The following is a 27,350-nucleotide window of genomic DNA, read 5'->3' as shown; positions in this document are numbered from 1 at the left end:
GCCATTTTCTGTTAAAGCATGTTTATTTTTATTTAAAGCTGCTTTTGAAATTATGTAAAAATGTTTTCTAAATCATGTTACACATAATAATGAATAACTGAATTTATAGATTGTGAAATTAAAGATGTAATTTGTATCTTTCAGTTAGCCTGGACTTCAATGAATTGTTATTACAATAACATGATTTTGCTCCGGCATTACAAATGGTGACCCCCATGGGGACTCGATTTACTGGGCAGACTCAATTTATCATGGCACCTGAGCTCCACAAGACCTCTTAAGGTGTAGTGTACAGCTGTGGCCAACAGTGACATAAATTTTGTGTTTCGCAAATATTTCTGCTTCAGTTGTTGTGTTGATTCACATTGTTTCTAGATTTTTGTGCAGAGTGATCCGATGCATTTTAAATAATTGCAAAAAGCTTCATTGGCCAAAACAAAAAGTGTCACAGATTTTTGGCCCTGGCACAAAATGACCAGCCAACATCCTTTCACTAATCATATCAGCAGCACCTGGGAAAGTGTGAACGAGGACTAGTCAGGTGAAATCACTCTTATCTTTCTGATTGGATTATAAGAGCAGACTGTTTGCTATAAAAGGAGGGAAGAAGTGCTTCCAATCATTGTGTTATTGTTAGCAATGTTTACCTCTAAAGAAAGACATGCAGCCATCATCGCTTTGCATCAAAATAGCCTCACATGCAAGGAAATTGCTGCAAAGAATATTGCACCAGAAAGAACCATTTACCAGATCTTCAAGGAGAGAGGTTCAACTGCAGTGAAGAAGGCTTCAGGACGTCCAGCAAACGCCAGGACCATCTCCTGAGGATTCCGCTACGGAATTGTGTCACCACCAGTGCAGAGCTCAATATTGGCAGCAGGTTGGTGCGAGTGCATCTGCATGCACAGTGAGGTGAAAATGTATGGACAATGGCCTGGTGTCAAGAAGGGCAGCAAAGAAGCCACTTCTCTCCAAGAAAAACATCAAGGATAGACTGAAATTCTGCATGAAGTACAAGGAATGGACAGCAGAAGACTGGTGCAAAGATCTTTTCACTGAAGCCCCCTTCCGGCTTTTTGGGATACCTGGTAAACCGAAAAGGTGAATGCTACCATGAGTCTTGTGTCGTGCCAACAGTGAAGCATCCTGAGACCATCCATGTGTGGGGTTGCTTTTCATCCAAGAGCAGGGATGCAAACAGCGCACTTTTCGGCGCCTCCCGCTTTTTTTCACGTCAGTTTGGGTGACTTGTGTGAATCGTGCAGATTTGAAGAGGTTTTTTTGGGGGGGGTGTCTGTCTGATTATAATTTCACCAACTGTAATTCTGGATTGCATCCACCAAACAAGTAAATAGGAAATAAGCAAATCAAAACACTGCGCGCCAAAACATATCATGCGCGCAAGCGTGAGCCACTAGTGTTTCTTCTGCGTAACTGCCACTTCAACAAATTTCTCCCTGAGGACCAGAGTTCGGCGCCGCGAATTCCCGTCTTACTGGCAACTGGTGAGATCACTGGAGGTAAGGATATTTTTGATTTATAATGTTATATAATCTACTAGTCATGTAATTTATTAAACATTTCAACAATGCCTATTTCAAGTGTGTGTGTGTCCTACAAATATATCATTACGTTTTAGCTAACGTTACATCAAGTTCACCTGTAAAAGACCTAACGTTAGTGCTTGTTAGCAGATCAAATTATGGATGGCTGTAGCTACATAGAAAAAGTTGTTCGCCTATAATCATGTTCGTTTGCACGTTATGCATTTTAATATTAAATTCCTGACTTGGCTAACGTTACTATCGCCTATCTTGTACAGTAATATTAAACCCTACTTTACCGATTTTCCAATGTTGTTGTTAATGCTAGATTAGGGCTAATGCTAGATAAATGCTGCATGCATGCCCATGGAGTTACTATGGTTAATGTGTAAGGAATAATTGACGACAGGCCGTTGAATTATTATAAAAAATAATGCACATCCGAGGTGGTAATGCGGTCACGTTTTTTTAGAGTTAGGAACGGAGGTTTGAGCCACTGATAGCAGACTAATGATGGGGACACACTTACGACTTGCTGAAACATTTAAAGACTGACTGTTTCCATCGACTGTAGCAGGTCTTAAACACCGACTGAACACGCGTTTGGGCATGATCAGTCATAAGTATAAAATTACATTCATAACTGGCCTTAGAGTAAGTGTGTGTGTGCCCGGCTTTTATGCAGTTATGAGAGAGAGAGAGAGAGAGAGAGATGTGCGTCAATATTATTATTTATGTATTCAATTCGTTTTAATTAATTCGTTCATTCTTGTTTTCTATTATTGACAGTAGATAACCTAATAAATGAAACGCACAAAGCCCTTTTAACAAGTAGGCCTATCAATAATTATTTATTTGTTATATTATCTGGAATAATTACGAAAACCCGTGCAGCAGGACTATTAATTTATTTATATATTCAGTTTAATTTTCTATTTATCATAGATAGGACTATATGCTTTATTTATTAAAATTAAACTACACGTGTCCATTGATTGTGAAGTTAGACATAGAAAATTGCAGATCAAGGGCATGGGGCTGCATGTTTTTTCTTGTTATAAATTGTATCCTATTTTCCGTTATTACAGTTAACAACGCGCAGTGATATGGAACTGTAATGCGGTCAAACCTACTTGAAACTATAGTCGTGTGTTTCCCTGAAAATAATTGCACACCTTAGAACGTTCTCAACCAATCAGAATCAAGCATGCAACAGCCCCGTAGTATAACTATACATATTGCCCTTGACTTTGCGTACTGTTGGTTAGCTAGCAGCGTCAAGCATTACTTCTCATAACGTTTTTCTCCATATCCGTGTCCTTGATTTTCTCATAGTAACGTTTTGTTTACGCGATCCTACTAAAAAATAGTTTTGCTATTTTTAAGGAGGTCCCTTTTTAAATGTAAATTGATGCAAATAGACTGCTGATGGTGATTTTTAAGTAGCGCAGGGCACTGATGGACCCAAACATTCTACATTTTATGGCAACCCCAGAATGAACGAGAAATATTGCAGCATATAAACAAGACATTGTGGAAAGGGGCAGAGTGAACTATTTGCACTCCGTTATGATACAGTTTTACAAAAATATTCAACTCTATTCACTGGCAGAATGAGGGAAATTGAGGAAAGTGAGGCACTTCTTGTGCAACAGATGGATCGAGGCTGTAAAAGCAGTTGGAATTGGTCTTGGCTGAAACTTGAAACTACAATCAAGGTCCATGCAGTCAAACACACATTCATACTGTCTGACTTTTTTGAAAATTGAAAAAAAGGGTTCAATGTGGACCCTAACCTGGCCAAGTATGAAGATGGAGATGACATTGTGAAGTGGTGGGCCCATGTCATGAGTTTGGGGAAGTATCCAGCTCTAATCCAATAATCCAGCCTGGTTATCAGAGGTGCCCTCTCCATCTTCCATGGGCCACTGGTAGAGTCCTCCTTTAGTCTCATGGGAGATGTGATTGACGCTAAAAGATCTAACATGAAGATCTCCACCTTTGATGCAGTGCAGACTGTGAAATATGTCTTGAGGTCTAGGGGCAAGACTGGCATTGGCATGTTCAAAAGAGATGACATCAACATGGGGCCAATTGATAAAACTCTCTGCCGGAACATTAGGGCTGCAGGGAGAAGGGACAAGACCGACAGAGAGAAGAGGATGGAGGCAAAGCAGAAGAGGCAGGCGGAGTATGGCTGCAGTGCTACATGTGAAAGTGCCGAGAAGGCCGAGACCACTGCTCTGGCCAAAGAGAGGCAGACACATCTCAAACATGTTGAAAAGAAAATGAATGCAGCCAGACGGAAGGCCCTGGATACGTTGCAGGAGGTGGCCAGGAAGAAGAGGAAGGAGGTGTAAAGCAAGAAGAATAAGTGCTAGATAGTTAAATAAGAGTTTATTGTTCAGAATTAAAAAATGAAATTGAAATTCCAAATTTGTGTCGGTGTATTTGATTTTCAGTATTTCATAATACTCTATGTGCCTATAGGGGTGGGCCGGGGATGGCAGGGGTTGGTGGCAATGTAAGTATCTGGATATTTTCCGCGGGGCAAGGGCTTCGATTACCTCTCTTTTTGACCATACATGTGTTTGCATCCCTGCAAGAGAGTAGGCTCTCACAATTCTGCCCAAAAGCACTGCCATGAATAAAGCATGGTATCAAAGCGTCCTGCAAGAGCTTGCCAGAGCGAATTGCTAAGGTTATGAAGAACAAGGGTCAACACTGTAAATATTGACTCTTTGTATAAATTGAGTTTTTTTTTGCCAATAAAAAATGTTCCTCAAATGATTCCTGAACAATATTTGCAGTGTGGTAGGGCTCATTATCCTGCTGAAAGAGGCTATTGCCATCAGGGAATACCGTTGGCATGAAGAGTTGTGGGTGGTCTGCAACAATCTTTAGGTAGGTGTTACGTGTCAAAATAACATCCACATGAATGCCAGGACCCAAGGTTTCACAGCAGAGCATTGCCTAGTGCGTCACACTGCCTTTGCTGGCCTGCATTGTTCCCATAGGCATCCTGCTGCCATCTTTTCCCCAGGTAAACAACGCATGCACACGGCCGTCCGCATGATCTGAAAATGTGATTCATCAGACCAGGCCACCTTTTTCCATTTCTCCATGGTCCAGTTCTGACGCTCACGTTCCCATTGTAGGTGCTTTCAGCGGTGGACAGGGGTCTGCATGGGCACTCTGACTGGTCTGCGGTTACACAGCCACATACGCAGCAAGTCACGATGTTCTGTGTGTTCTGACACCTTTCTATCATGGAAAGCATTACATTTTTCAGCATTTCTTGCTACAGTAGCTCTTCTGTGGGATTGGACCAGATGGGCTAGACTTCTCTCCCTACTAGGATCAATGAGCCTTGGACACCCATGACCCTGACAATGTTTCACCATTTGTACTTCCTTGGACCACTTTTGGTAGGTACTAACCACTGCATACCGGGAACACCCCACAAGACCTGCCGCTTTGGAGATCCCTGACCCAGTAATCTAGCATCACAATTTGGTCCTTGTCAAAGTCGCTCAGATCCTTAAACTTGCCCATTTTTCCTGCTTCCAACACATGAAATTCAAGAACTGGCTGTTCACTTGCTGCTTAATATATCCCACCCCTTGACCGGTGCCATTGTAACTATATAAACAATGTTATTCACTTCAACTGTCAGTGGTTTTAATTGTGTGTGTGTGTGTGTGTGTGTGTGTGTGTGTGTGTGTGTGTGTGTGTGTGTGTGTGTGAGAGAGAGAGATCTTTTTATAAAACAGTCAACCATAACCTCTACAGTTATTGCAATCTTAAAGCATATGAAACACCGATTTGGAATGTTTCAGAAGTTACATTTCTAAAAGAACATTTTCCAAATATTCACAATGGGTCAGAAGTTTACATACGCTTTGTTAGTATTTGGTAGCATTGCCTTTAAATTGTTTAACTTGGGTCAAATGTTTGGGTAGCCTTTCACAAGATTCTCACACTAGGTTGCTGGAATTTTGGCCCATTCCTCCAGACAGAACTGGTGTAACCGAGACAAGTAGTAGTCCTTCTTGCTTGCACACACTTTTTCAATTATTCCCACAAATGTTCTATAAGACTGAGGTTGGGGCATTGTGATGGCCAATCCAATACCTTGATTTTGTTGTCCTTAAGCCGTTTTGCCACAACTTTGGGGATATGCTTGTGGTCATTGTCCATTTGGAAGACCCATTTGCAACCTAATTGCAATTATCCACATCATTTCTCATGATGCCATACATTTTGTGAAGTGCACCACTCCCTCCTGCAGTAAAGCACTACCACAATATGATGCTGCCACTGTTGTGACCGATTCGATTGCGGTTTCGGTGAAGTGCAGTCGAGTCAAAGATTTCTCAGAGATGCAAAGTTCTGATTCCAAAAATAGACTTTTATTACAAAGTAACAAAGCCAAAGTGGTCCATGAATCATCTAAAATTACAGTTTAGAACATGCATATATTATCAATTTCTGTTCTCCTTATCTCTTTGGGTGATGGCCTCTTCGTCCAATAAAATCATCTTATGCCCTCCAGTTTCATCACCACCATCTCCCTTTTATCTGGTCGTCCTGACCCAACTTGCTTCAATGATGGCAAAAGCATGACTATTTAATTTTATATGCATAAATCACTTTAATCGCTTCATATGTTTACATATTTTATATTGACTAACAATCATTACTTTCTGCATTCATTTAAATAGCATTGTTACGATCCCTCTTTGTCTGCCCCTTTGTCAATCGTTGTCGTTTCATGTTCGCTATTCATGTTCCTCATATTTATTTGTGTTCGTTCGAGGTTTCCTTGCCCTTCGTGGATGTTTCCCCAACCTGTAGCCCCTAATGTTCTTCTGTGTTTTAGTTTATTTTCCCATCGTGGACTTTTCTTTTGTTCCCGTATTTGTTTCTGTCTATGCTTGCCAAATAAAGCCGCGTTTGGATCCGCACCTCCCGTCTGCCATCTCTTGACTTCCCACTTTATAACAAGCATATTAAATGATCTCCAGTATTATTACACACATACATTAGTTTCATCTGGTTTCTAGCACTAATTAATGCACATATATTTATCTGCATTTTTCAGGCACCAGGTAGTGGCTGATTCTTCTCTAATTAAACATTAGATCATCCTTTTAATATCGACACACATCTCCTTCTGGGTTATTCACAGAAAGGGTCATACAGAGAGATATAGAGAGAGGCTGCAATTCCCATAGATTAATTTATATTATTCTATTGATTTGCACTTTGATTATTAAACTATAGTAAATTATAATTAAATCAATAAATGAATGATTAAATATCTAACATGTTGAATAACATTCATAATGCAGATATTCATAGTACATTGATTACACATTGTCATTTTTAGATCATTGCATACTGTATACATATTAATTCTTTATGCTTGTCAGTTGAGGTGGCATTCTTCAGTTTGCAAGCCTCACCCTTTTTCCTCCAAACATAACTATGGTCATAATGGCCAAACAGTTAAATTTTTGTTTCATTAGACCAGAGGACATTTCTCCAAAAAGTACTTGTGCACTTGCAAACTGTAGTCTGGCTTTTCATTGGTGGTTTTGGAGCAGTGGTTCTTCATTACTGAACATTCTATCAAGTTATGTCAATATAGGACGAGTTTTACTGTGGATATAGATACTTGTCTAACTGTTTCCTCCAGCATCTTCACAAGGTCCTTTTCTGTTCTGGGATTGATTTGCACTTTTCGCACCAAACTACATTCATCTCTAGGAGACAGAATTCGTCTCCTTCCTGAGCGGTATGATGGCTGCATGGTCCCATGGTGTTTATACTTGCGTACTATTGTTTGTACAGATGAATGTGGTACCTTCAGGCATTTGGAAAATGCTCCAAGGATGAACCAGACTTAATAATTTTTTCTGAGGTCTTGGCTAAGGTCTTTTCCCATGATATCACGCAAAGAGACACTGAGTTTGAAGGTAGTCCTTAAAATACATCCACAGGTACACCTCCAATTCAGTACATCTCCTGTCAGAAGCTAAAGGCTTGGCATAATTTTCTGGAATTTTCCAAGCTGCTTAAAGGCACTGTTAACTTAGTGTATGTAAACATCTGACCTATTGGAATTAAAAGTGAAAAAAAAAAAAAGATCTTTATGTAATGCTCACTTTATGATCTTTGCTGATGACACTGATATCTCTTTAGCTTATAAAGATGGACCCAAGTTGATCTCATCTATAAACACAGAACTCTCCAATATTGATCATTGGTTTAAAACCAGTAAGTTATCCCTCAACATTAGAAAAGTTCTTAAAAATAGAATTGTTAATATTGCAACAGTGAACATCTCCTGGTAGTGGGACAGCAGTCAGGGATGTCTTCTGCCACCACCCGCAGCTGGACACCATAACCTTTCCACTGCTTCTTGCATTGAAGAATCCCATCAAGACAGTCCTTCTTTACTGGTCATACCATGCAGCCAGGGTTACAACCCTCCCCTGCCTGTCCTTGTGAAAAGCGAGCCCTGAAACTTTGTCAGCCGCCCCGCCAAAGCCTAGCTTCGCATGGTTTCGCTCCCCCACTCAATCCCTCTCCAGAAACCCCTGGATAGGGTCCGCAGACATAAGTTCTTTCCTTCTCCCTCATAATACCTGACCACATGTCACAAATGTTTCCTATTCCTATTTTCTCACTTCTGCTAACCCCACTTTTTGTCTTTCTTTCTTTACCATAGCCAGAAGATCCCTTTTTCTTTTTTCTCTTCTATTTCCTTCAGAGACTTCTTCAAAGCTGATCCAAATGATAGCAATGTCTTTCAATAGATGCTGCACAGATCTTCCCATAAATCCTCCACACCTGACCTCCACAGGATAAATTGCAACACTTCATCCATTTTCCCTGCTCTCGGTGGCCAGATCAGCATATTTTATTTTCTTCCTCTCATATGCTGCCTCCAGTCCCTTTTCCATGGAACTTTCCTAGCTGACGCCAACCATAACAACACATTTGTCCTCGAGTAGGTAATGGCAGCCTCGGAAGGAAATTTCAGCTTTTGGCCAAGGTCAACCACCATTGACCAATCACTTCCAGGTTCATGAATTGATCTTATTTTCCTCTGTGCAGTGGGGAGTAGCTAACTACATGTAGCGACACTACTAACTTAACTACATTTTTCAGTAGTTTGACAGTAGCTCAGCTGCTTTTTAAAAAAGAGTAGGTTTTCCAGTTGCTCAACTACTTTTTACAGCAAGTAGCGGTGTAGCATGACCAAACGCTACATAATGTTGGTCAGATTATAACTAGTAGCCTTCATTATTGTGTAATGGCAAACTTTTACCAGCAAAACATCCGATGATCTGGCCGCATATTTTTGCCTGCTGATCAGAATCAGGCAGCGTGGTCTTCTATAATTGCAGATCACAAACGAAAATAATAATTACCGTCATCAACTGAGAGCTTATTACGGCTCACTTGGATAAGAAGAGATTGTCTGATGGTTAATAAAAGAACACCATTTTATTCTTCTGTGTAACAAATAATGTTTCAGACACTTCTTAATAGATCACACAACAGCATTTTTACCTTTACTATTTAAATAAAATAATTCAAAATGTTATTATTGCCTTTTGAGGGATTTTGTTTCTGTTCTAAATATGATTATTTCGCTTCTCATCATCTGTGAGTTCTTGGGAGCAGCGAGTGAATTAGTATTATACATTTATAAATATACAGTGTATATATTATTATAATAATTACTATCATGCAGAACTGTTTGACTATTATTTTCATGTAAAATAAATAAAATGATTGGTAAACTTTAAAAACATTTTGGTTAATGCATTTTTTCGAAAGAGCCATACCACAAACTAATAATTTACTATTTTCAAAAACAAAGTTTTTCAATAAAATAAATTGTTTATATTGCTCCGACTACTCAAAAGCAAACAAATATGCAAAAATTAATAGGTAACATGTTGCAATATGGAATTTACATGCGTTTGTGCGGGTCTCCATAAAATTACTTCATTTTACAATTGTTCATGAAAGTGTTAACTTCCCTTTTGGGCTGGGAGATTTGTAAAAAATATTTTGATAATAATCGCATTTAAAACATTGTCATATTATCACGTCTACATGTCTTTTATTTTGGAATTCTAGTTCCTGTTTCATATCATGTGGTTCCCTTGTCATGTGATTTCCTGTTTCTCTCTTGTTCATGTGTCTTGTTTTCATTGGTTTATTGTCTTATTCATTGGTTTAAGGTTATTAGTCTTGTTATCTTGTTTATAGTTCTGTCTGTTTATTGGTTTCCATGTTATTGTTTAACCCAATGTCTGTGTATTTGAGCACTCATGTTTGCCATTTTCTCTTGTCAAGTATTGTGCATGTACCTCGTTTGCTAAGTCTAGTTTAAGTCTAGTTTATATTCATGTTAATTGTTCATGTTTAGTTCATGCCTATAGTTAGGGTTTTGGATTTCACGTATGTAAATAAACTGCACTTGGGTTCTTCATCATCGTCTTCACCTATACGATTATTTGGTCAATATTTTTGCTTTAATGATTTTTTTTTTAAAACTTTAATTTATTCCAACACAAAAAACGTAAACAAAAGAAATTTCTAAATTCAAATTGCACTTTAAACTAAACAAAAAAGCAATTAAAATAATGAAGTGATTAAATAATCTCCTATATAACCACCTCCCCAAATCCAAACATTTACCATCACACAAGTATCAGTATGCAGCAACAGGTGCAAATTAAGAACTAAAGACAATTATAAATGTAAAGATCATTATAATAAATAAGCCTAATAAATTCCCTTGTGTTCCCAAAAAATGCTGCCAAATGTGTGTTCTTATGGAATGCGTTTGTTTTGCATTTTGGTAATACAGTTTATGCTGCCTAAAGAAAAGAGAACAACATTTTTGGTTCAAGGCGAACATGTCTTGTATTACTTTGATTTAATCACTTTCGTATTTTTTGTTCTTTAATATAAAGATATCTGTATATATTACTGAACCTGCAGAGTTGCGTTCACAGTGTGTAAGAGCAAACTGCTCTGTCACAGTACCTCACGAGATGATCGGAGATCATTTGCAGCATTCTCATAGACTACACTATTCTTGCAAACAGTTTTCAGTTGAATGAAACAGATAAAAACGGGTGAGAACTCTTTACATGCACTCGCTCCGCGAGACCGGGTCCTGCCGCACGCCTCTGAACAAACAGCGAATCAAACACGAGCACTGATGGCTTTTCTTTTGTCACTTAAGACGACTTGCATGTCATCCACCTGTTGTGGGTAGATGAGCAAAATTACACACGCATGAAATACCTGCATTTGAACGAGGAGCTCGCGAACTGGATTGAGCCTCGTCGCATTTTGCGGGTGCTATTTCAAACCCTGGGTGCACATAAAAAATTATGAACTTCATACATTTGTAGAAAATGCTCTAAACAGCTAAGGTCAATAGTTATTGACAAACAAGGCCCAGAACTCTATGCATGTGCATGTCTAGGAGAAGCGCTTTCATTGCACTCAGAGTTCACTGCACACATATCAAATCAGATCCACATCGGCGGCTTTCCTTTCATCTGTTCTTCACGATATAATCCCGTTTCGTCAAACTCGCGTCTTTGTGTCTAATTTCTTGTAATGTATCACTCTGAGAAGTCTTATTGGTCGCCTTCCACAGTGGCTGGTACATAAGCAAAATACTCCATATTTGGCATGTGTTAATTTCAAACCAGGAGTAGGCTGTACGACAAATTCGGGAGAAAGGAAATCAAAACAGTGTCATGGACTTCAAGCTTTGCAGTCACATTCACACTTTGTTGGAAAATTCAATCTAGAAAGTTTTAAACGGTCATGTGTAGGTAAATGGTGAAACACTTGATTTTTAACAAAGAGCCACTTGTGGCTTGCGGGGGCAGTGGTGGCTCAGTGGTTGAGGCTCAGGGTTACTGACCAGAAGGTCGGGGGTTCAAGCCCCAGTACCACCAAAATGCCACTGTTTGGCCCTTGAGCAAGGCCCTTAACTCCAGGTTGCTCCAGGGGGATTGTCCCTGTAATAAGTGCACTGTAAGTCGCTTTGGATAAAAGCGTCTGCCAAATGCATAAATGTAAATGGCTTGCGATCCATAGGTCCATGACCCCTGATCTAGAATGACCATCTGTCCACTTTTTTTGGACCTGAACAAAGCGAACATATATTTGTAGAGCAACATCTGTATGTGAGCTGTAAAGCTGGCACTTGCATGTCCACTCAGGTGAGGAGAGAAACAAGCCCTGAGTCTTTATTCACATATTATCCACACTAAATATTATGTGACCAGAACAAAAAATGCCAGCCCAAGGAGAGATTGTCATAAAAATGTGATCTTTAGGGAAGTAGGCCACACCTGGCCACAACAGGACTGAAAAGTGTAAAGTCTAGTATAAAAATATATTTTTTAAATGGCATCTGATCTTTTTTGTTTTTATTTTATACTGTAATTAATACATGAATTAATAAATGTCAGTGTAAATTTTGTTATTAATATTATTGGTTTGATAGTAACATTCAAAAAATATATTGCTTCATTAAGTAGCTTCAATGTAGCTAGCTACTTTTTGATAGTAACTTGTAGTGTAGCTAGCTACTTTTTCAAAAGAGTAGCTTGACTGTAGCTTAACTACTTAAAATTATGAGTAGCGTGTAGCTTGTCAAACTACAGATTCAAAGTAGCTTCCCCAACACTCACCATACCACAAAGACACATTTCCTGGGCTTGGAAGATTATAATAGGTGGATCTTGTTAGAAAACTGAGGTACTTTCCACAGGTCAACCAATCCTAAAACTGTCAGATGTACCCTCCCAAGCTGTCCAGCACCCTTGCTGCTGTTGGCTGACCGCTCGAATTATATACCCATCCTCTTCCATGCTAGATACTTCTGTCACAACCATCGTTTTCCTCTGTTTTCTAGGGGCTTCTGGGAATCACCAAGTTGTTGTTTCATGTGGTCTTCTAGTTCTTGCTTTGCCCTCACAGCTTTCCTCTCCTCTTCTAAAAGCTTTCTAGCAAACATATAAGGATCCTTGATGAACGTCACACTCTTATGCTCCTTCATTCTTCTCCGCTGTCCCTGCCCTCCTCCTCATGCTCCTCTGCTCTACTCCATACCTTGCGGAGATGCTTCTGCATTTTCACCAGCTTAAGTATTTCCTTCTCTCTCCCACCCATCTGCCTGGGATCACGCTTGCTCACTAACACTTCACCAAATCTACCAATGGATTCTTCATTAACAATGTCATCAAACATGTTAACCTTGGCCTCCACCCTTCCACTGAGTGTGTACTCCAAGGTGGATCACAGATCCTGATCTTGTCTGCTCCTTGTTATCTTTAGATCTTGGCCAGGTGATTGGTTTCCCTCTTCCTCATTCCTTCTCATTGTTTTGCCGTTTTTGTCTGTGGGTTTTATTACTTGGGCTAGTACATGTAAAAGTAACCTCTCTTGTTTGCATCTTTAAAAGAAACGTGTTAGAAATGTCACCTGTCAATTTCTTGTAAGTTCTTGTCCACTGTTTCTGAAAATACAAATTCTAAGTATGACAGTTTATGTTTTCTTTCAAACAAAATCTCCTTACAGAACATTATTATTCCCATTATTATAACTTTCCGCCCATTTTAACACTATTATACGCATTACTCCCAGATTCATCATCACCTCTTAAGATCTTTAATTTCATAAAGAACACTTTCTTTTTGCCTTTTTTTCTTAATAACTCATCTTTATGTATATGTGTCCTTGTATTATGTCTGTATGCACATGATCATATAATAATTTTTTCATTCATTCTTTGTTTTTGCTCTCTTATTAAAATCACACATATACTGATGTTTTATGGAGAGTATCAATACCCACATAAAATATCAATATTAAAGGTTTTTACTACATTAGTGGTTTAATCATTTATTTACCATGAGATCGAGAGTGTTTTGTGTTAAAAATAAGCACATTCTTGCATGTGACTGTATTTTTCCTGCTCTTCTTAACACAGAAATGCTGAAGGATACAAACAGTCATTTGCTATTCATTTCGTTTTTTTTATTGAAATCTGTTAAAAGCATGTTATTGTTCATAAATGATAAGCAAAAATAGAGGTTTGATCATTTGCAATTTAGGCCTATAAATAAAAGTTATGGCTTGTAAATTAAATGTCTAAAAGTGCATCTTTTATCTTCAGAAATAGAATTAAAAAAAAATCACTTAATAAACGCATCTGTATGAGCAATATTGGCTTTAATAGGTCTTGGTATCAGATTGAAACATAAATAAGTGGTATTGCCCAACCTTAGTGTCAAAGAACTTTGCATAGGCCCTTATGTGCTTTTTGTACTTTCCCAGCATTCATGTTCTGTTCAAACAATTTGCTTCAACTTTAATCTTGTGGATTGTGTGGATTGTGCACAAAAGGTCTAAAATACTAAAACTAAATGAATATATTGAAAAACAAAAAACTAGTTTACAACAGTCAGAGTGAAACATACTATTGAAAAGAACTACATTTAAATGATAGCAACCCTGGTAGGAAGCTGCATCTATTTACGTTTATTTTACTATAATGGTCATGCTAACAATTGTGATATTTATGAATTTGTCATGACGGCAAATGCTAAATTCTGCAGTAAGATTTCTGCCTATAGATGTTCTTGTGTATTCAAAATGTCAGTGAACAGCTATACTTCAGTAATTCAATGTAATTAATTGGCTGTTAGGAAATGCAGTCCTTCAGGTGAAACTTTTCAATGTGCATCTTTTATGTTAATGAAGCAATTTATGTGAACTTGGCTTTCACGCAATTAACCGTGTAATTAACCGTGGATCATAATTGCATATAAATAACCACACACCAGATTCATCAACTCCAAAGTGACAGACCACAGAAACCACTATAAATATGGGCCCACCAATATTAAAGAATGAAAAAGATACAAGAAAGCAGTTCAAGGTAAAGGTGAATATATGAACTGGTTGTAAAGTAAAATACCATTAAAATGTTAGTGACATAAAATAGAGGCAAGTTTCCCTTTAACATTCATGCTAAAACTGCAAGCATCTAAATCTGCAAGTTCTTTTCACTTCCGAAGCATTGAAGTTTTATATGTGATGACCTAATCGGGTCATTATAAACATGACAGGATGGAAGGTGTCCATGTCTACATCATCCCAGTCTGGTACTCTCCTTCAGCAGGGTCAACTGTCCTTTGGTTCCATTAGTGCATGGCATCCTTTCATTGATGCATCATGAACACATTGGTGTGTATGGAGTATGCTGATCATGACTAGATGCACATCTCAAGTGTCAGCCACAGAGCTCTGTCTCTGCTAAAAGACATTATAACCCCCCTACCCCCCTCTTCTTTCCTGGATTTCATGGTTGAGGGCTCTGGTTCTGCTGCTGTTTCTGCTCATGTGTGGGAGCGTAGTACAGCTCAAGAGGTTTATGAACCTTCCAGAACTTCTCATTGACCAGCTCCAGAGTCAGAGATCCATTTAGTGTCTGAAACACAGAAAGCGTTAGTACAGGAAGAAAAACAACCAGCTCAACTGCAGAGGCAGAAGATTTATCAAGACTTATAAAACAGGTTCAGCTTAATCACTTGTCTTTTTTAACCTTGTGTTATGGTGACGTTTTCTACATTTAATCATGTGCAGGTCAGGATATGAATGATAGATATCTCTGTTATTCAATGTTCACTACATAAAAAGCTCATTCATGATAGCAAAAATGGAATTTCAACTAGGAAAAAAAACCATTCTTGGTATCAGTAACTGAATTTAAACTAGTAGAATTTCACAATGATCTGTCATTCTCTCCTGTTCAAAACACAATATAGCTATCTCACAGATATCTATAATTAATGTCTTACTAGTTGAAATTCAAAATACACACATCGGCTATGTACTTATTACTAGTAAAAAAGCATTTTTCACATCAATAATTACATTGTTACTAGAAATACCCATTCCTGATATCAACAATTGAATTACAACTAGTGAAAAAGCTCAATATTTGTTATCTGAAAATGTATTTCAACATGATAGATTTGGTATTTCTGATATCACTAAATGAATGAATATTTCAGGATATCATAAAAGGCTTTCTTACTAGTTTCAATCACATTACAAATACCAGTAATGAACATTGTCACAAGTGAAAACCTAATTACAGATCTGAAAGATTAGCATTTTTACTAGTTGGTATTTGAAATGTTAACTAATAATAAATTCATTCTAGATATCCATGATTGTGTTTTAAACAGGAGTGAATGAAATATACAAGTTCCATTGTTAACTTCCATTGCTGAAATCAAGAATGAGCCTTTTACCTTGTTAAAACTGAATTGTAGATATCTATAGTAATTCACATGATTAAATGTTGTAAAGGCTTGTGCTACCCCTTATCCTGGGTTGTGAATTGTGGCACCAAAGTGTGAAACAACACAGTGCAATTACTAAACAGTATTGGCCTCATTAAATAGCCATGCATTGAGTGCCACTGGTAAAGCATGAATAGTGATAAACATGGTGTAATAACCCAAGAGCATATTAACCCAGGCATAAAAATGACAGTGTGCAAAAAATTTCAAGTGTGAAATGCCAGATCTTTCTTCCCTGATCAGGCAGGTTTTAATCATTGTTCTCCTGGTCAGGAATGAAGGCTCTTCACAGGTTTAATCGGAACTTGAAAAGCTGAATGTGTATCCGACTCACAGTGAAGTGTCCTGCTGCTGTGCTGATGTAGATGGTGAACTGTTTCTCACTGACATCATGAAGAGTGCCGCTGTCAGCTGCTGTCTCTCCTTCCACCTGTCTGTCTGTCGGCCTGTCGCTCTGACGCTCCTCTAAAGCTATGCGCAGAGCCAGGTATTTCGACAAGTGGTCCACTGTCGCATTAGCTGTTGTTTTCACGAATCTGACAGCAGAAAGGTGAAAATATTACACCCAAGATTTCCATTCCCATGATTACGAGTGGCAATCCATAAAAGGGGTATCACACTAACAGTATTCAAAGCAAAAAGTCATGAGAGGTAATGCATTGCATTTATTTTACCACGGGTAAGAATCATTGTAGCGCATGAATTCGAGAAGCTTATTGCTTTTATAAATCGCCGGCAACAGCACTAAGACAAAATAAACCAATGTTCAATAAACAGTTCAATTTACTATTTGAACCACTGTCACAATAAACCATTTTTCCAACAAGTAGAATAGTGAAGTCTAAATAGTGGTGGCACATGAGACGTGGCAGGTGGATGACATAAACCTTTCTTAATGTGAGACCGTTGTTCTCTATAAATGTCCGCAGAACACTGCTGCAGTCCAGCATTCAGCTACAACTTTAGGGGTTCGTATATTTCCATGAAATTTCACTTCAATCGTTATCATGGGACATAAACTATTGACTTTATCCTAGGCCAGAAGATATATTGTCTATAGGCAAATTTTCAGTGCCATATTTTTTTCTTTTTTTGCATTTTGACAGTTTGAATAAAGCATAGACAGAGTATAGAGAAATTGCATAATCAATGTTACCCTTTCTAACCTTTCCAGTTTGTGCAGTTGCACAACCTGCAAACATCTTTGTATGTAACCGTTGTCTGTCCAGTTATGAAATTCAACTCTATGCACCGCAGCAAAGGGGTCAATGTGCGATACCTATGCTTTGTCCTACCTGTGATGCCTGTCCTGCCCGGTATGACACATCTCATCTGGTGAGCAACCCGCTTAACTGTCAGCTGTTTGCAGTTGCCAAGCAACATAGTAACTTGGCTAGGGCTGCACTTAACGATAATTTTTTCCGATTATTCGATTAATCTAACGATTAATTTGCCGATTTTTCTAAAGATTTTGTATTATTTCTTGATTAATATAACAATTAATGAACCCAAAATAAATATTAAAAACTTGTCTCATTAATATTTCAATATTTTAATAAATGATCTTCTCTTAAACACAAACAAATGTACAAGAAACAAAGTGTGCACTGCATGGCATTATTCTGCAACAAAAATAGCCCCGTCTTAACTGGTAATCTCCTTTTTACAGTCCAACATTAATTTTATTTTGGAGAGATTTTATGTTGGACTGCTAAACTCGAGGTTGCACAATGTTTTGATATTCCTCCTGAAAGTGACTTGAATTTTACATTTGTTTCATTTATTTTGTTGTTGGATTGCTAAATGTCTATGTGGCAGGGTGGAGGGCGGGGCCGGGTCGTGATCATACACACCCGGTCCCTTATCAGGCTAAGTAAGCCTCCAAGAGGGATAAAGGCCACCTGCGGAGGATTGTGCGGGAGAGAGAGATCATTTACGGACATGTCTGTCGTGTGTGTGTTTGTCTTTTGTTTGAGTTAATCATTAAAATATTATTTATGTCGTCAAGCCGGTTCTCGCCGCCTCCTTTCCATTGAACTGCTTTAAAGTAGATTAATTTTATTTTGGAGTGATTTTAAGTAAGAACTTGTTTATTTCGAGTAAAAGGAAATAGCTATCTACATTTAGCAATCCAACAACAAAATAAATAAAACAAAATGTAAAATTCAAGTCACTTTCAGGAGGAATATCAAAACATTGTGCAACCTCGAGTTTAGCAGTCCAACATAAAATCATTTTACAGTAAAATTAGTGCAATTTGAGTAACACAAATGTTTTTCTAACAGGAATAACTAAAACTTGTGCATTCTTAATCAACTCTCAGTAATACACACAGCCAATTTACCACATACATACTATCTCTATCCCCCTCCTCCCTACACATTCCACCTCTCCTCCTCCCCCTCATCTTACAGTAACATAACAGGAATAACTAAAACTATTGCAATCTGCATTAAATCTCAGTGGGGCAAGGAATATAATTGAAACGATTTACAGACTGTAACAGTCACACAGTTTACGCCATGTTCTCACTCATACATGGCAACCCTCTACGATCACGTTGGACAAAGAATCCTCATCGGCTAGTAAATTTAAGTTTTTGACGACATGTAAGCAAAATGTACCTAAAAATATATTAAGCAAACTGAGAGAGGGGTCCTCTTCATATATATTCACACAATATTATATATTGTACATTTTTATTTTATTTTGCTTTTAAATCACATTTTAGCTCTTTAAAAAGATTACATTTTATCAATTTATATGATGTCATGAAATCGCATTTTTAATAATGATACAAGCTGTTGTCACTGTTTGAAATTTCATACACATTTGTAACAAAACAATTCACAAGGTAGGAACCCAATAATGAAAATTAGGGGTCACAATTGTGAAATTTGGCTGACAATTATTTGTCAAACAAATAATTGCGAGTTATGACTATGATTACGGTTTTAGGACTATGATGATTAATTTTAGATGTTTCACGAATATGATGATTGAACCATACAAACTCACTATGTGTGCTTCCTTTATACAAATTTATCTTGGGTCATATAATAAAATAAGGGTATATGATTTCCTTTTCACGCTTCAAAACCACATGAATGACAGTCAAATAAAATTATACAATTTAAAATAATGTTTTTAATTATCAAAATATGTCTAAATAACTCAAATATATCTCTTATTTGTTCAATTTACTTTTGATCCATTGGACTTTCAATGTTTTTTTTTGCTTCTTTAGTAACCCAGCTAACCTGTATTTATATTAGATTATATTATGCAATAGTAAAATATTTCTGCCTTAAATTCTTCACTTTCACAAATTATTTTAAGGCTCTCTGGTTAACTCACAAGCCCTTATTTCTCATGAAGGAAGACTTTGAGATTGTGTATCTTGCATTTGATCATCTCCACAGAAATAGAGCAGGACATCTCTCTCTCACTACATGTTATTAACACTGCATAAATAAACCCACAATGACCATGGATATTTGACATTACATGGCCGTAAAGTGAAACTGGAGCACTTTGCATTCACAAAATTAATACTTTTATACCTTGTTTATATTTTGGCGCAAGTCTCTGTAGACTGCGTTCACATCAGAGTGCTTGAGGAGTGATTCATCTCCACACACACTCTCAAGAGAGCTGCTCTTGTGACGTCCATGGTGCGGTTCCCTGAGATGCTCCCGAGTTCAACTGAACGAGACAAGTGCTTTTTCCTGCGCGCTCATGAGACAGCATGCAGGGAAAGACGAGGCTGAATCCAGCTTCTTAATCAACTGCTTTTTATTCAGTAAAAGGGCCTCGGACACTACACAACTCTATCACTGGCGAGTTAAATGTTAATATTTACTCGCCAGTGGCTAATAATAAACGTTTTTTGGTTGCATATGCGATTGATTTACTCACAATGTAGAGGGCTGCATGGCCGTTAAAGCAAACAGAAAATATAAAACGGCCAAATAACAAAATTAGATGACGCATGGTGTAAAGTTACGTTAGCGTGTTAGAAATGACTTTTAACATGGGGGCGATGAGGAAACATTTAGAAAACCTATTTTAAGTGACTACTACTAACAGAAACACGTGTTGTAATACTATATCATGTTTGGGTGGGTGTGGACAAAAAGTATACAGGACTTACGCTGCTGCCGTCTTGACAAGCGCTCCGGGATGCTTCAAGTGTTCGTTCATGGCGGTTGTACGGCTGTTATAAGCCATTTCCAATTTGCATATCTTACACAGCACCACATCGTTGGGTCTCTGCCTAAAATACTCCCACGCTTTAGATCATCATGGGCAAGTTTTTATAGCCGCAGTTTGTTCTTCGGGGAATTCATGCTTAAACCGGTTGATGCCATTTTAATTATTCCAATGCAACGCACCGATGCATGTTATGCAAATCGACGTATTTCTGTAATCGATGACGTCGATTACGATGATGAATCATCCCAGCCCAAAACTTGGCACATTAACACAGAATGTGCTGTCACAGGTGTGGGTTTATAGATTTATTCATCAAACATCGGAAGCAAAATATTTAATAAATTGCTATTTAATTTGTTGTAACCCTTACGAAATGTATCCATGGTTTTACTACAGTAATAATTTTATGCGGAAACCATGGTTAATGTGGTCACTGTGGTTGTACTAAAAAATACTATGGTTAAACTATGGTTACTGTATTAAAACCATGATTCATTTTCATAAAAGTATGTCACCCTAATTTAATATAATTTTAACACTAGAAAAGTATTTTCCTCCACTGAAAACTGAGAATTTGAAAGCACTCTCCATAACAGCATAGTTTGGAAAACGATGACATAGTGTGGACAGGCCTAAATCGGAACTATCAGTTTTATAAATGGGACAGCAGAATCTCTACTGTAATCTCTACAGTTTACATAAATTAGGGTCAGCAGGAGAGTTTAAAAAAACTAACAAATGAATATTCTGGGTTCAATAATAAACAAAAATAAATTGACTCGTTCCTCCTTTCCTAAACAAACAAACAAAAAAGCAAAAATTTGGGCTACAGTGAGGCACTTTCTATGGAAGTCAATTTTTTAATGTTAAAATACTCAATTTCAAAAGTATAGAAACAAGACATCAATAGGTGTGTGAACATGATTATAGCATGATACAATCACTTACATATTCTGTGTAAATTTATAGCCAAATTTACAACTTTGTTGTTATGACAATGTCAACAAACCCTAAAATGACTGTAAAATAACAATCTATACAACTTTACAGCTCAAATAAGACATGTGTTTTAATAGAAGAATTAATGTTAGTGCTTTTATAAAATAATAAGCTTCATATGTCTGCATTTAAACCCTCCAGAAATTGGCAAAATTCACTTCCGTTGCAAGTATCTCACTGTAACCTCCATTTTTTTAAAGAAAAGGATGTACAAGTCAAAAATCAACATTATGCCACAAATGCTGTCGATCGAGCTTAACTTGTATTCAGGGTTTGTACAGATTTTAAGAGTGAAATTTAAGCACTTTTCCAGCACTTTCAAGGTCCCTAAATCCATTTTTCAAGCACTAGCATTGAATTCACTGATGCAATATTACTTAAACTGACGAAAGCCACCCTTGGTGAGGTTAAACAGTTAAACCCTTTAGTAAAACTCAGAGTATCAAGCTACAAGACTGGAATCCTCAATATGAATACAACTAATGATTATATGTATATTAAGTCACTTAGTTCATATTTTGCATACTTATTTAATTTTAGTTGTATTTTTTTACATTTGTTGCCAACTGTAGGATAAACAAGTTTTTTTGTGGGGGGTTGGGACAAAATACCAACTCAATTTCCATAGTATTGAACCCGGAATATTCCTATAAGTGTACATTCATATTACTTAATGTTCAGTGAGCTCCGCTGTAATCAACTGATACCTGGTCTGGTTGTAGTGCTGTGTGTTGACCAGCAGGGGGTGCGGCTGGAATATTAGCTCTATTTCAGAACTCGGCACATGACCTGGCAGACTTCGCGGAGGCGTACGGCTCTCTCCATCTGCCTCAGGTCCAGAATCATCAGATGCTCGTGGCCTCTTACTGCGACTGGGACCAGCCTCAGGGGTGTAGCTCGCAGGGGCGGAGGTATGGTGTGAGGGGGCGGAGTCATGTGACACATGGGATCGTGTGTCACCGTTGTCCTCGCCACCACTGAAGGTCATGTTATCACCCTCTTGATGCAGCTTACGCACACGCTGAGCTCTGAACAGACACAACAGAGATATTGTTTTTACACAGGAGCCCCATGCAAGAAACAATGAACCAGCACCCCTCAAAACGGCATCTTTTGGAGAAAACAGACTTTTTCTAAATGTCCGTTCTTTTTGCATTCTTGTGTCTTTGTGGACTTGTTTGACATCATCTCCAACCTCCAAATATAGAAAATCTTGTATAGATAGGGGGCCAGGGTAGCTCGCCATATTGATGCTGACTACCTCCCCTGGAATCACGAGTTTGAACCCAGAGTGTGCTGAGTGACTCCAGCCAGGTCTCCTAAGCAACCAAATAGGCGCAGTTGCAAGGGAGGGTAGTCACATGGAGTAACCTCCACGTGGTGGTGATTAGTGGTTCTCGCTCTCAATGAGTTGTGTGTGGATCGTGGAGAGTAGCATGAGTCTCCACATGCTATGAGTCTCCACGGTGTCATGCACAACGAGCCACGTGACTGACCGTCTCAGAAGCGGAGACAACTGAGGCTTGTCCTCTCCCACCCAGATTGAGGTGAGTAACCGCACCACCACGAGGACCTACTAAGTAGTTAGAATTGGGCATTCCAAATTGGGAGAAAACATATCAAATTAAAAAACCTTGTACAGATGAGATTTGAACAAAAACACATTCTTAGTATTGACAAACAGCCAGTTAGAATATTCAGAATACTTCTGCCAATTCAAAAAGGAACTTATATTGAGAGTCAAAATCAAATGGCCATGCCAATGTGTTTATAGACAACATACATGAACATGAAGTCAATGTGTGTAGTGACCTGTGTTTGGCCTGCATGCGCAGTCCCTGCTCAATGCTGCTGCTCAGTGCCTCCGTATTGTGCAATCGACTGAGCTGCTCCAGAACTCTGTCCTGATGAGCTTCATACTCGTCACGACTCGGATAGATCTTAGAAATCAGAGCGTCGAAATTCGGGTCAGCACGCAGAGAACGTTTGGACACGAGTTTCTTCCTGCAGGTCGGACATTCTTTATTCCTACAATCAAAAAAAGATTACGTCATAATATGTTTCCACACTCCTGGACAAATTACAAGGTAGACTAGACATGTGGACAGCACTAAATACTGGTGTAAATGCTGTACAAAACATTTTGGGTTTATAGACACTTAGTCACTTCATGTGTCTTTTCATTTACATTTAATTTACACTTGGTCACATAAATGTGTCTCTACTAAATGGATTTAGAGCAGACCAATTATGACTATATGCAAATACAGTAAAACACTTAACACAACATTTAGTTCCGGTTTCTCAAATCTGATTGGATGAGCAGGGTTCCAAGAGTGCTGATATACAGTCCAACATCACTGGGATGCTTTCCTATTTGGATCAGTCCACTTGTCCATGCTTGTGGCTTTCTAAAGATAATATATTGTTAATTTTGATATCATTCGCAGATTCCTTCAGTGACCATTTTTTAGCGATTGCATATTTACGCTGGCAGGTGCCGACAAATGAGGGTTTATTATGTGATAGCGCCGCTGACTTGTTAAAAGGGTAATTGACAAATGACAAAAAAGATTGTGGTGATAAAAATTAGAAATCTTTTAAATATATAGTTTAAAAACACATGTCAATTTATTCAAAATGTAATCTTTGTCCAATGACCATGAAAAACATTTAAAGCATTTAAATGTTATTGATTTAATTACTTTAAAAGGTGTTATGTGGTGTAACCATCAAGTTAAAGATATTACATTATTTTCTTGAACCTTGAATACATGTAAACTCAATGAAAACATTAATTTCCCCAAAAAAAAGAAAAACCTTTTTAAAGTAATTTTTTTTTTGGACAAATATCATACATTTTTGAGTCAAGAATATCCACAAGTTTGCTTAGGGTTATGCCAAATGACCAGAGTAAAATGTGCCTTTTCATCAAAAATTTTAAAAAGTCAAATCATTGACATTTATATGACAAAACAAACTACACACACACAGTGACGAGGGTCTAAAAGGGTCCTCTATGTTTTATGTTTTTTGTCACATAACAACAAAATAGCTACCTGTATGTTGGTTACACCAAATGACTTGTGAAATGAATAATATTTTTAAATAAAATATTTGAGATGTTTTTAAAATAAATAAGAATAAAAAACTATTCTGCACTCATCATGCCAAAATTTCCTTTTTCAAGAATTTCAGCTTTTCATTTGCCTCCATACAGTTACACCACATGACTTTGATTTGGTGAACATGTTTTTCAAATATGTATAATATTTTTTAATAAAATCTTTTTGCTGCTTTTTTAAAATAAATACAAATAAAAAAACTATTCTGCACTCATCATGCCAACATTTCCTTTTGTAACAATTTCAGCTTTTCATGAGTCCCAAACAATTACACCACATGACATTTTGGACTTTATATCGTATATCAGCACAGCTGCAGTTTATCTTTACTTTGAAGCTTTTAAACAATTGTTTGATTAATCAATTTGGAAAAGATTTGTGAGGATTGTCAGTGAAATGTGAAGTGTTTGTGCTTGCAGTTGTCTGACCCTGATCTGAGCGCAGTGACAATGCATTCAGAGCAGAAGCGGTGCAGACACTCTTTGGTTGTCATAGTGTTTTTCAGCATATCCAGACAGATAGGACACATGAGCTCGCTGTGAAGACTTCTTGGAGATACAGCGATCTCTGTGCTGTCCATCATCGCCTCCTTAACACATTACACACAGGTTTATAAATGTATTATATATGACCAAAGCCTACTTACATAAACGATTCAAACATTAGAAGAAACACACGCTAAACAATCGAACACTGAGGTGTGTATGTATATATATAATGTCTCATGGCACCTGTGGCGTCCGGTGTAGTTCGTACAGACTCAGCTCCCATGTTTTACTCAGTGTCTGAACACTGACTGGAGTCGCCATCATGACTGCAGTAAGACCTGAAAATTATAACAAAATAAACTAAAGTTACAAGAAGTGTGCGTTCTGCAAATCTGAACATAATCTTTTAAATGGAAAATATGAAGAATCATATAAAATTACAACAATGCATGCCCAAAGTTCATGGAGTGCAGTTAGCTTGTTGACAACTATTATCCGCTCACTCCTGCTACACACACAAAAGTAAAAATGTAAAATAATGCGGTGCTTACAGTTTCAAATTTGTTTTAATATTCCAAACCAACGGTCAATAAACGACAATCTACTTTGCTCTTCTATTGTAATACGTACGTCAGTGCGTTACGAATGTACAGTCAGTAATGATCAACTGAATTGTACAAGATTAAAATGAACAAACACACTCACTTTCAATGTGTCTTTATGAGTTCACACACTCATATCCGCCGTAGATCTCTTCTACACACCGAGAACACGATACAATAAACGCGTCTAAATGAGGTTCTCATCTATGATGAAAGCTGTTGTTTGTGTGGACACCACAGGCATCCTGTTATCGGATGTTGTTGCTTTTGGAGTCATACGTCACTTCCTGTCCGATTACGCGCCATCTGGTGGCTTACGGCAGTACTGCGCGCATTTACTTAACATTTTTCAGTAACTCATACACTGTTTCTCACAAGCAGCTTCTGCTAAAAAGATAAAAGCAATAAATAAATAGAATTTAGATTTTACATGGAAAATGAAAAGTCATTATATACGTAAAAGTTATATGATTAAAGATTATGAATACGGAGGTCTTAAGACGATTGACTTTGACATTATGAATGGGGTTATCAAACTTAAATGGTTACAATCGTTTTTTAATAATGAGTCCTCATTCTGGTTTGAGATTCCTTCCGCTGTATTTATAAAATGTGGTGGCATAAGTTTTCTGTTACAGTGTGACTTTGAAATGTCTAAACTCCCTGTAAAACTTTCTTTTTTTTCACCAACAAGTACTATTATATTGGAACTTGATTTTCAAACATAATTTTATCCTACATAACATGTCAATATGAAATAACAGATGTATAACAGTGAGCAGAAAATCTTTGTTTATTGATGAGTGGTGGCAGAAAGGCATATGGTCAGTGGCACATGTTATGGATAACTTTGGGAATATAATGAGTCTCAATAATTTTTGTGTTAAATACAATATTAGTTGCTCTCCTAAAGTGTATGATAAAATTAATAAAAGCATCCCACTGTCGATGATTAAATTAGTTAAGGAACAATTCAAATATTCAGTGGTAATACCTAAATTGCATGATATCATGATTGAAAATTAGAAAATGCTCAAACAGATTTTTGAGAGATTGTTTACTACAACAATGTTTTCCAGGTCCTGTAAAGAGATCTTAAATTTTTCATCATTTGGAGAAGAAAGAAGTGAAATAAGAACCAATTTCTTTTCATTTCACGTTGCTCCTAAATGTAAAGAGGTGCACTTTAAAATTATGAATCATATTTATCCAACAAAAGAATTATTAAGAACAAGATTTAATGTTGGGGACTCAAATCTGTGTCAAATATAAGTCAGAGATAGAAACAGCCGAATGTTGTTTTTCAATGTAATTTGGTTTATTCATTCTGGAAGGATGCATTTAGCTGGATGCAACAAAAAATACCTGCAAGACTGATAATTTCATGAGAAATTGTTAAATTTGGTTTATTAATTAAGGATAAAAATCTTATGTTATTCATAATTCATTGCTTTTGTTGAAATTCTACATACACAAATGTAATTTTTCAAAATTCCTACCCGATTACTTGCGTTTAAAGAGGAATTTTCAATGCATTTAGAGACATTGAGTGGGATGAAAAGCATTTTGCTTTGGGAAAAGCAAATCCCAAAGCAAAATATGTGTATTCTTTGTTGAAGGATTGGTTTTGTAATGTAAAAATCTCCTACTCCCTGTTATAAGTAGGAAGTCAGGAGAAGGCAGACGGGAGGTGCGGATCCATATGCAGCTTTATTTACAAATAAATAATAATAATAAACACAGGAACAAATGAAAAGGTCCAAGATGGGAAAAGAAACAAAAACACGGAAGAACATTGAAGGGCAACACAGGTTGGGAAAACATCCAAAAGGGCAAGGAAACCTTGAACGAATATGAAGACGTCAGGAACAGCGAACATGAACAATACGAACGACAAAGGAAAGGGAAAACAACGGGGTTTAAATAGACAGACACGGTAATAACA

At 37.4% G+C, this 27,350-nt stretch overlaps 1 protein-coding gene across 3 annotated transcripts; it reads right to left on the bottom strand.

Moving 5' to 3' along the window:
* Positions 1-13,626: 13,626 nt before the first annotated feature.
* On the bottom strand, positions 13,627-25,665 carry LOC127650240 (E3 ubiquitin-protein ligase RING2-A-like). 3 transcript variants are annotated; one of them, XM_052135547.1, is made up of 8 exons: positions 25,509-25,665; positions 25,245-25,311; positions 25,047-25,141; positions 24,744-24,904; positions 23,003-23,218; positions 21,898-22,218; positions 16,311-16,512; positions 13,627-15,096 (listed from the first exon to the last, which is right to left on the bottom strand). In XM_052135547.1, the coding sequence occupies exons 2-8, from the start codon at positions 25,252-25,254 to the stop codon at positions 14,968-14,970; spliced, it is 1,134 nt and encodes a 377-aa protein (XP_051991507.1). In that variant the 5' UTR covers positions 25,255-25,311; positions 25,509-25,665; the 3' UTR covers positions 13,627-14,967. The 3 variants fall into 3 exon arrangements, with proteins under 3 accessions (XP_051991507.1, XP_051991508.1, XP_051991509.1); XM_052135548.1 differs by having other exon boundaries at positions 25,248-25,311; XM_052135549.1 differs by lacking the exon at positions 25,245-25,311.
* Between the last annotated feature and the right edge of the window lie 1,685 nt (positions 25,666-27,350).

Source organism: Xyrauchen texanus, chromosome 10 (genome assembly GCF_025860055.1).
Source record: "Xyrauchen texanus isolate HMW12.3.18 chromosome 10, RBS_HiC_50CHRs, whole genome shotgun sequence".
NCBI lineage: Eukaryota > Metazoa > Chordata > Actinopteri > Cypriniformes > Catostomidae > Xyrauchen > Xyrauchen texanus.
Note: the sequence above shows the minus strand (reverse complement) of the source record. Positions and strands in the feature narration are given on the sequence as shown.

What these genes read in the sequence shown, in the direction of transcription:
- LOC127650240 (XM_052135547.1), bottom strand. An exon ending in AACTACACCGGACGCCACAG is followed by an intron (nt 24,905 to 25,046) that starts GTGCCATGAGAC and finishes TAATGTGTTAAG; the next exon opens with GAGGCGATGATGGACAGCAC. An exon ending in CAGCAGCAGGACACTTCACT is followed by an intron (nt 15,097 to 16,310) that starts GTGAGTCGGATA and finishes TCTGTGTTTCAG; the next exon opens with ACACTAAATGGATCTCTGAC.